The sequence below is a fragment of the Apium graveolens genome, chromosome 11 (genome assembly GCF_009905375.1).
Source record: "Apium graveolens cultivar Ventura chromosome 11, ASM990537v1, whole genome shotgun sequence".
In the NCBI taxonomy this organism is placed as follows: Eukaryota; Viridiplantae; Streptophyta; class Magnoliopsida; order Apiales; family Apiaceae; genus Apium; species Apium graveolens.
The window spans coordinates 260,986-272,511 of NC_133657.1; the positions used below are offsets into that span (position 1 = coordinate 260,986).

The 11,526-nt window shown below is 32.6% G+C and overlaps 1 protein-coding gene across 1 annotated transcript; it reads right to left on the reverse strand.

Moving 5' to 3' along the window:
• Window positions 1-5,946: 5,946 nt before the first annotated feature.
• On the reverse strand, window positions 5,947-11,068 carry LOC141697504 (uncharacterized). The gene is made up of 2 exons (XM_074501910.1): window positions 10,942-11,068; window positions 5,947-6,497 (listed from the first exon to the last, which is right to left on the reverse strand). Exons 1-2 carry the CDS (start codon window positions 11,066-11,068, stop codon window positions 5,947-5,949), a joined length of 678 nt encoding a protein of 225 aa, XP_074358011.1.
• Window positions 11,069-11,526: the final 458 nt, after the last annotated feature.

Below are 11,526 nucleotides of genomic sequence, written 5' to 3' on the forward strand. Positions count from 1 at the left end.
CGGGATGATACTGAATGCTCATATCATAGTCTTTCAATAATTCAATCCATCGTCTTTGCCTCATATTAAGCTCCTTCTGCGTGAATATGTACTTCAAACTCTTATGGTCAGTAAAGATCTCACACTTATCACCATACAAATAGTGTCTCCATATCTTCAATGCAAAAATGACGGCTGCAAGCTCTAAGTCATGTGTCGGATAATTCACCTCGTGAGGCTTTAATTGTCTTGAAGCGTAGGCAATCACATTTCCATGTTGCATCAATACAAAGCCAAGTCCCTTCTTCGAAGCATCGCTATAAATCATATAGCCTCCCAATCCTGATGGTAGTGTCAATACTGGTGATGTCACAAGTCTCTTTTTCAATTCTTGAAAACTAGTCTCACACTCATCGGTCCATATGAACTTGTTGCTTTTTCGAGTCAACTGCGTCAATGGCATCGCAATTGTCGAAAAGCCTTCTACAAATCGGCGATAGTAGCCCGCGAGTCCCAAGAAACTCCTCACTTCCGTCACAGTGCTAGGTCTTGGCCAATTGGTAATAGCCTCAACCTTGGCTGGATCCACCTTGATTCCATCTGCTGATACAATATGTCCCAAAAATGCAACTTGATCAAGCCAAAATTCACACTTCTTGTATTTTGCATACAATTTGTTATTCCGTAGTATTTCCAACACAATTCGAAGATGCTCTTCATGTTCCTCCCTTGACTTTGAATACACCAATATATCATCAATAAACACAATCACAAACTTGTCCAGAAAATCCTTGAATACCCTGTTCATTAGGTCCATGAAAACTGCAGGTGCATTTGTCAATCCAAAAGACATAACAAGAAACTCGTAGTGTCCGTAACGAGTCCTGAATGTTGTCTTCGGAATATCACTTGCCTTCACTCTTAGTTGATGGTAACCTGACCGTAGATCAATCTTCGAAAAGTATTTTGCTCCTTGAAGCTGATCAAATAAGTCATCGATCCTCGGTAATGGATATCTATTCTTTACTGTGATTCGGTTCAACTCTCGATAATCAATACAGAGTCTCATCGAACCATCCTTCTTCTTCACAAATAGAACTGGTGCTCCCCAAGGTGAAACACTGGGTCTAATAAAACCCTTATCAAGTAACTCCTCCAGCTGTTCTTTCAGCTCTTGTAGCTCTAACAGAGCCATTCTATAAGGTGCCTTAGAAATAGGTTGTGCATCTGGTAACAAATCGATAGAAAATTCCACCTCTCTTTCTGGAGGAAGACCCTCCAAATCGTCGGGAAATACATCTGAAAACTCACAAACAACAAGAACATCTTCTAAGTCTGGCTGCACTTTGGACGTGTCAATCACATGAGCCAAAAATCCTTCACATCCATGAGCAATCATCTTCTTAGCCTTGATGGCCGAAATGAATTTTCCACAACCACTAGGCTTAGAACCCCGAAACACGAACTCGGGCGAATTGGAGTCGCCAAAAATTATTCTTTTTCCTGGACAATCAATTGTAGCTTTGTGTCGCTCCAACCAATCCATCCCCAGTATGATATCAAAGTCCCTCATCTGAATAGGTAAGAGATCTACAAGTAGTTCTCTATCGTCTACTCTAACTACACAATCAAGATACTGAGAATTTACAAGTATAGTTACACCCATAGGAGTGCCAACAGAAAAATCCGATATAAGTGCAGTGGATGCAATGTCTAATTGTTTAGCATAAGATGTAGAGACAAATGAATGTGTAGCTCCAGTATCAAATAAGACTATAGCATTTCCATTACCGACAGAAAGTGATCCTGAAATGGTACCTGGAGTACTTGCAGCATCTTTTGCAGTGATGGAAAACACACGACCGGAAGTCTTCTGGTTGCTTTTCTCTCCCTGATCCTTACGATCCCAAGGCTTCTTTGGTGGCATCTGACAGTCTCGAATAGTGTGACCCTTCTTTCCATAATTGAAGCATGCTCTAGTAGCCCAATAGCAAGTGCTTCCTTCATGCATCTTTCCACAATGCTCACACTTAGATGCTTCCTTATTTCCAGTTTGGTTGAAAGACCTCTTTTGCTCATTTCCTTGATTTCCATTCTTTTGCTAAAAATTCCGAGTATTATACCTCTGATCATTTGGTTTGAATCCACCTGAAGAACCACCATTTTTCTGAAATCCATGTCGACGCTCGGAAAAGTCATCTTCTCTTTTTCTTTTCTGATTTTGCATGTCTCGTTTCTTGAGAAAGTCAGCCTGATGAAGCTCTTGATCTCTGGCACTGTCAACCAAGGTGTCCATAGATGTATAGCGGTTAGAGATGATATGGTTGCAGATGGAATTCTTCGATGCCCACTTAAACTTCATGATTTTATCCGCTTCTGACCCAACCACAGATCTTACATAACCAGCTAACCTCTGAAATCTGACTTGAAAGTCTGCCACCGACTCATCATCTCTCTGAGTAATACTCTGATACTCCCTTACATATTCCTCACGTATGCTGGCTGGAAAATACCTCTGGTCAAACTGAGTTTTGAATACCTGCCAAGTAAGAGTATTTTCATAGCTAGGTGCATGCGACGCTACCACAGACTTCCACCAAGTATTAGCATCCCCCTCAAGATGATAAGTAGCAAATCGAGCCTTTTCCACCTCTGAACACTCCAAGACCCTGAAAATTTTCTCCATGTGATCTATCCAAGCTTCAGCATCCATGGGAGTCTTGGCCTCCTTAAAACAATTGGGTCTTTGCTTCATAAAACGATCAAACATAGTTTGACCATCTCGATCTTGCCCGTTAGCAGTGGGATTCTGTCCACGTTGAACTTCCCGCAACATCTCCATAAAAGTACTCCTATCCATAACAATCTGCTGATTATCATTCCCCCCAGTATTTCGACTACTGCTACCTCTTGCCATCCTGCACAAAATTTTATGAGTGCACAGACACATATATCACAAAATCATATCCAAAATCTTAAATCTACCCGTATGGAGTCAACCCAAAACTCACAGGTCAAATCCTAAAGGACAGTCTACAGAAACTATAACCTAAGCTCTGATACCAACGTTGTAACACCCCACTTAAACAAGTAGATGCTACACAAGCTAAGTCTTATTTATTAATGAAAGCAAAACAAGCTAAACATAATTTATTAAACTAATAAAAGTTCAAAATCTTCAAAATAAAGTTCTCTAACAAGATCCAAAATAATATGGAATAAAACATGTCCTTCACTTTATTTTCAACTAGATAACAAGCTAAAATCTGGGCAACACTCATCATACCCCCGCTTTACCCCCGACTACCTGTGGAAAGAAATAAATACTAGTGAGCCAAATGCCCAGTACGAATATATCATTAAAAGGTAAAACAAAAGAATATATTTGATTTTAATAATTAGCCAAAAAGATGAGTAATATGACAGTAATTATTTAGAAGCAAGGAACCAACTAATCCAAACAAAATCAAAGAAATGGCTGAGAACAAGTAAGGTGGGTACTAATAAGGGCATCTTATAAAACCTCTGCTCGCTAGTAAACACTAAGCAAAACACAGTGCAAACAGTTCCTTCTCCGGTTATCCACAAGAAGGATAAAATGAAATGTATAAAACATTTCCCAAACAAACAAAATGATCATGATCTTAATCATGCCTCATACCCCAGAGACATGCTCGTATACTCATAGCACTTATACGAGTTAGTGCCGAGAGCACCAAAGACTGCAAAAACTCCATGTGCCTTGTCTGTGATTTATCCACACAGATAAGTTTAAGAGCCCATAACAAATGGTTACAAAGTGTTTCCAATAATATTGAAAATAAAAGTTGCATGTGACAAATCAAGTATACTGATAGGCAACATAGATCAAAAGTGGTTAAGCAACAACATGGATCAAAGATGGCTGAGCAAAAATTAACAAGTGTACATATACACTTAACAAAATAAAATTTGATAAGATAAATATGATGGGACAATAAGTACAGGGGAAGAAAATATATTTTAAATGAAGAGAGAATGAAAGATACTCGTACCTGGAATGAGTCTAAATTATTAAATCACTACTTAGCTCCAAATCAACCTCCAAACCAATCTATAATATCAACACAAATATAATTTATAAACGCCAAACTCTAAAACCCACTAAAAAGTAAGCTAACAAAATTATAATATTTTATACAGCTACCACAACTAATACTGATTATCACCATCTCATGCTAGAGTAGTATAAACATATAACTAACAAATAATCTGAATAATATACAAGCTGGTTTACAAAATATAAAAGATATTTTATTAATTTATAAAAGTAATGTAGAAAACTTTAAATATATGACTTTATAAAAGTAGACAAACTTAAATTATACATTAATATAACACATTAAATTGTAAAAACAATTTAAGAAAATGATAAAAATAAATATAGCATGCTCTCTGTCTATCAACACATACCGACAATATTTATCAAATCCACCTCTCACACGTTAGTACTACAACAGTACTTACAAAATTTAAATTATTAATTAATAACATATTGGTAAAAAAAAAGTAACAAATATGTTATGAGGAAAATATAATAAGATTAACAAATGTAAACAATTTATAATTTTAGATAAACAAACAACCAACTGTTAATTACTAAACTTATTTAACAAAATATTTTGACTACATATCTCCTGTAAAATAAAATACTATGCATATCATTAGTCCTGCAAATACATATTTTGTCAATTTTAATAAATTTCAATAAACTAAATCTTGTAAAAATAGATTTTATTTTACAAATATTTTTACATATTAACAAACTGGCATAATATAACATGATAATATTGTGAACAACTCACACACATAACTAGTAAATAATAATTAACAAAACTAGCCAGACACTAACAATATTAAAATGTACCATATCATCCACTTAATAAAATGTAAAAAAAACCCTGAGAATCATATAATTTCTTAAACCAACTTAATGACATAAAAATTAAAAACAAAAACAACAGGAACATGACTAATTAAAATACTACTAATTAAACATCTTGTAGCCAGTACAAATAACAATTAATCAATTAAACATGTATTAAACAATAACCTAACACAATATATAAACACATAAACAAATAATATAATATTTTGATAAAACTTACCTGAATTTAGAGCCTGATTTAATATGTAAAAAAAAATGTGTACAAATAATTATAAACCTGAAAATAAAATGATTAATATTAGTATACAATATAAATAGTAATCATCTTAAATTACATAATTAAATTTTAAATAAACCTCCTCAAGATGTACACTTCTCTGAAAGTTTTGGCCGACCTAGCTATCTTTCTCCTCCTTTTGATCTTTAATAACCCAAAAATCTATTTCTCCTTCTCTTAATCTTTAATAACCCAATATTTTAACAGTGACACTCCAGTTAGCTCTTCTCTGACCTTCTTGCACATGTAGATCCAAAGCTTCCTTTCTTATGCACCAACTCTTCTATCTCACTCATAAGTTATATAATATAACTATTTTTCCATTTTGTTAGCTATCGCTCTAAGATGAGTTTTTTTTGTGTGTGAATGCACTAATAGGGTGACTCTGTTTATATAATAAGTAACTCAACAAACTATTAACTATCACCCGGTTTGAGTCATATTCAAATTTTAAACAACTAAAAGATAGCTTACAAAATTCAAATTTTTAACAGCCTATTATCTACATAAAACATTATCCATAATTTTGAATTCTAAAATCAATTAATAAATATTTACTAAGTTATTGCACCAATAATGTACCAAATAAAATATGGGGTGTTATACCAAGCATATAAACAGGTAACAATAAATTAACAAACCCATATATCAAAGCAAGTAACAGAAGCAGATAAAATAAAACCAAACGATGGATCAAAAATCAACGCATGCATAAACAGATCCAAACAAATACATATATCCAAAAAAAAACAAGCAGTTACACTTATTTAATCAAAGCTTCATCATCCTCTTGACACAATTCATCCTTCTTCTTCTCGGGCACCAGGTGATTAATCAATGCATCAACACTAACATCTGCATGTCTAGATTTGATAAACCTCAACTCCTCCAACGCAACAACATCCCCCATCTCTCTTTTCAAACCCCGAGTCTGGTTCTCAAGAGATTCCATAGCATCCCCAACTTCCCTCGTTTCTTGTTCCTCACGCCAAGGCCTGGATGCACCAGACTCGACAATATAATCAGAATTTTGTGGGTCGGTTATCACAGTGATCTCACTACAACAAGCGGAGCACTTGATGTAAAACCTAAAAATCTTGATAGTATCTACATATCTCTGCCCAATAACCTCTTCTTTTCTCGAATTAAACTTGGTACCTTCCCCAATATAATTTCCACATAAATTGCATCGAATATTCAGGGACATCATCATACGAACCTTTATTTGGTTGTTGTTTGCATGCACTTTTCTCCGCGGGTTTTTGGCAGGATTAAAATCAGGCGAATAGTACTTGTTCAACACTTTTCTTTCTCCTATAGTAATTTAAAATACACTATATAAGGATTATCAAAAGTAACCGGTATTTGTGTTCTTCCCGATTACTGTTCGTTTATCTTCGGTTCTAATCATGAGAGATTGTTCTATATATAACCGATACAATGCAACATTATAAATAGGAGTGTAAGAAATCGAATCTGATTAGCATTTATCTCATCAATATATTATAATAAGTTTCGGATTCAAATATTTGTATTGTGATTTCATGTTCAATATATTATTATTATTGTCAGTTTTAGGTGTTTAAATTATAATACAGATAAATTTTTAAATTTTTATTTTTCATCATTCCTAACCAACGAATTTAGATTTTAAATAGATTAAATCTTAAATTAATTATCTTAAATTAAACATTTTAAAAAGTTTAATTAACATTAAAATTTACCAATTTTGTGTACTTACAATTATTTTTCAATATAAATTTTTGAATAAAAAAGTCCAATTTTAGCATATACAAAAATATTATAACCAATGCAATTGACAAGAATTGTTACATTAAAATTTTAGAACTTTCAATCAGTGATCAATAAATACAGCTTAGTTTCAAATTATTAAATTCAGAATTTTGAATTTATGAACATAGGAGCTTCTTCGTAATATTATTATTATGTCTGGGTGAATTTATATGTTAGTGTCAATATAATATTTGTTATTCTAACTGTTTAGACGAAACTAAAATGGGATAATATTCATATTCAGGCTTTTACCGATATGAATTTTGTTACTGAGCTTGACTGTGTTCGTGAGATAAATATTTGTGACATATCAGAATTCAACTACTCGACTGTTAGTTCAGTTTATAAGTACAAGTAATACTACTTAGTGTACTAACAAGTCATGATTTTTTGGGAGCGTATGGTGGGCTTATCGATCCAAATTGACTGCATTTGGGCCAGTTTTTGTAGATTTATTGGATACGGATTTCGGGACGTATTTCTACATGGATTTCACTCAAAAATCCATGGGAAACATTTCACAATATGCTTCTCATCTAAAAACTCTTATACAAATAAGCATTCCTGTTCTTATTTCATACATCATGTGTCCTCAAATTTCCATTTTTTAACAGAATCTGCATGCATATTTGCACACTAACTAACAACATCTGCAGACGATCTTGCATTAAGAAACACATTTGCACACATGCTTGAATATAACATGTCCTCTTACAATAAAAAGAAGATGAACTAATAGACCAACATATGTACAAAAACATAGCATATACTAAAAGGTCAAAGTATCAACTTGTTGCTTGTGCAACAGTTTAGTAAATGATAGACTGATTTTTTTTAATACAGAGTGATAAACTGAATAATACAGAGAAGCTTCCAGTAAAATGCACGGGTGAACACCAATAGTTAAAAAGATTTTAATCGCCATGCCTAATAAGCTAGCGAATATAAGGAGCTCGATACTGACAGGTTTTCCTAAAAGCAGGAGACGCATGTAGCAGTTGCAAGAGGTGAGGGAACATGTGGGTATTAGTTGTTCCAGCATATGTATATGATCTATCATATATGTATTGATGTATTGTGTATACCTATTAGTCATTTTAGGATATAATTTCTTCTTGGAAAAAAATTTAGCTACTCATTGAAAATTCTTTATGCCATTGGCCTGGGGTCTTTAAGTTGAGGTTATTAAACTTTTGATATCTCTTTCTTATCTGATTTGGCCTTTTTCATTTAAAAACCTTCATCTGGAGATGATCTAATGGATACTGCTCGTGAAGCTTATGTTCGTTAAAGTACCTGAAAATGTTTAGTATCTGCCTAATTTTTTGCAAAATCAGCATCAAGCAAATTAGCTAATAACTTATAAAATGGCATAATATATGGTTTCGATTTTAAGAAAAGATAATATCAAGTGTTTAATAATGTATGAGGTGCTTTCAGATGTATCTTTCTAGATATCTAGAGATTAGATATTTTAAAAGTTCTTTCACGAAAAGGCTTAAAAAATATTTTCATATTTATTTATCAAACATTAACACTATCTAATTTATAGTAATATAGTAATTACATGAGTATGGTTAACTTTTACGATGATTTTCAAAATAATGGCTGAATTTTCAAATGTAAAACACAATGACTAAATTTTCTTTCCGCCTTTCAAAAACGTATCTGCCGTTAAATACCCCTTGATGGCTTTAACGGAGTCGTGGGTAAAACTGGATTTTTATATTTATATTAATTATATTTTTTATACATTTAAATTATCATCATCATTCATCCACATTCCTCGTCTTACTCTTTTTTCCTGCCAACACTACAAGGATTCCTATCAACCCATGTGTCGTGACAGTCTTAGGTTTTGACCACTTTTAAGTCACTATTAGTAGCTATAATCTGCATTAGCCATTGATAGCTGTTAGTCATAGAAATCCTTAGCCATTGGAAGTCATTCTGTTACAGCTTTCCTTAGCCATTGATAGTCACTTGATTAGCAGTTGATAGGCTGACGTATATAGCAGTTGATAGGCTGACGTATATAGCAGTTGATGCTTCTCTTTATTTAGCAGCTGAAGATTCAACTCACTTAATCTGGATTACATGGCATCGAATATTTACACTGAGCCATCCTATTCTAGATTATATATTGAGTCAACATTACTTCTAAATATGAATAATTGCATTGCTATTTATTTATTGAGTTCTCAGATAAGATGTTATAATGACCACATCATTTGGCGGGGTACTTATTAAATACATATTTAACAATTAAGGAATAATTATTAAATAATTAAATCTCGAATAATTCTATTTTAAAAAAGTATTTGAAATAATATTTCTCAACTGATTTATGTTTAAATAATTAAATTAATCTTTAATTAAATATTAAATAATTGCAATTATTAATAAAGTAATCATTGGAGAATACTTCTACTTTTTAAATAAATATCTGAGTTAATATTTATTGTTCTAATAATTAATATAGTTGAGAAAATACGATATTTGGAAATTGTTTTTAAATATCGAGGAATCTAATATTTTTCAAGAGAACATCGTCCCTTGGAATAAAACAATTACAAACTTTAATCGTCCAAAATATCTCCAAAATATTTTTCTGGTTTTTAATTAATACAAACTGACCGACTCCCGATCTATAAATTATCATCACGCTACTTACTAGTATTAACATATAATACAATATATATATTATATTTCTAATTAATATTGATACGTAAAACTCGTAATTTACAAGCACGACAAACATGCCATTTAAATAGATATAGAAGAATTTTATAATCTTAGCCTCGTTAATCTCTTTGTTTTACACTAAATGATATGACAAGAAACACACATGATACATATAAAACCGAATCTGTGGTTTTTTAAATATAAAAATATTCCACCTACTCATGTAATTAATGTTAAAAATAAATTAAATCCTTGATATCACTAAATAACTGAACCAACTCAAATGGAACTATGTAAATTAGATATTTGAAATAAATAATATAATTGAATTTGAGAAAAATCATATCCTAAACATAATTATTTCGTATTGGACCGGTCAATATCATGAAAACTGTAGTAAATTATTTTTCTTCCAAATTTTCTTTATTAGTTTCGGAGTATAAAGTATTATTTTTTCACAATTCAAACCAAATTCTTATAAGTATCCAAGTGTAATGCGTTAATTTTTGCTTCTCAATTATTCAGACCAAATTCACCGTTTGTTTTTATTAATAATGTACTCGTGAAAATTTAATGTTTTTAATGCGCTAACCTTAATATGTGTTGTAACAATAATTCTTGGAGTTAATGAGAATCAAATATATAATATCGATTTTAGTCATTTCGATTGATGAGTAATTAATATCCAAAAAATTTAGAAGGGTATATTAAAGGGCTTTTTTCATAAATATTCAAGTTTTACAAATTTTTGTAAAAATACTGTCATTTTTTAAAACAAATTGCAAAAATACTATATTTCAAAAAATATTTGCAAAAATACGGAGGTTGCATTTGCAACCATATCTGCAACTGCTAGTAACAATATATGCAACCACAAATGCAAATTTGAAAAAATCTGTTAAAAATTACATCTAGTTGCAAAATAAGTTGTCCAGATGGTTGCAAATGGCTAAAAAGGAATGCCCCTGCGGGGCCAATACAATAACAACTAAAAATAACCCTAAAATCAACTAAAAATAATCAAACCCACTCACCACTAACTCAACAAATCCACCTCCAACCACCACCACTCCCCCATCATCACCTGTTGCATCCATTTCTCCACCTCCATCTGCTACGACATCTCCGCAATATTTACTTCAACTCCTTTCTCACTTTCATAACAGGCGGTCTAAAATTCTTCACGAGAAACGAATCATCTCTCGTCACACTCTGTTACACTACATCTCTCACACCTTTTCCAAACTCCACACTCATCTCCGCGAAGCCTCTCCAAAACTCCGATTCCGATCGCCACCGCCGCCATACGGAACCGCCGGAACCGTTGGAGTCGCCGGAGGTGCTGCCGCAACTCTGATTCCGACGCCGTCGGGAATGAAGGTAGTCAACTCGTCTCCCCATGACATCGTTTCAGACATTTTGAAGAGAATTAAGGTGTATAGAGAGGGGGAGATCAGTAGATAAACATTGATTGGTGTAGTTTGAAAGTGAAGATTGATTAAAAAGTGCAACGCAAGTCTCTGTACAAACACGTATAGATATTTAATTGTGATGAGATGGTATTTTTGTAATTTAATTGTTTGTATGTTTAAAATGATAGTAAATTTGTAAGATTTTAAGTAAGATAGTAGAGTTGCAAATAAATATCCAAAAGTTGATATATTTGGCAAATTCCCTATATTAAATATAAACTTTAGACGATCAATAATAATCCGTATTTTAAAAAATTTGCACGTCTTTTGCGGCCTGGGTTGTTGAAGGATATTAACGTATTAACTTCTCAAGCATCAAAGTTTTGCTATATTTTGTTCTTGACAAGTTCTTTTTATGTTTGCAGAGGTATGGAAAACTGAAGTTATTCCTT

Coding starts and splice junctions, on each gene's coding strand:
- LOC141697504 (XM_074501910.1), bottom strand. CDS start 11,068: ATGTCATGGGGAGACGAGTTGACTACCTTCATTCCCGACGGCGTCGGA. Junction 6,498..10,941: donor CGGTGGCGATCGGAATCGGA/GTTTTGGAGAGG, acceptor AAATTACTATAG/GAGAAAGAAAAGTGTTGAAC.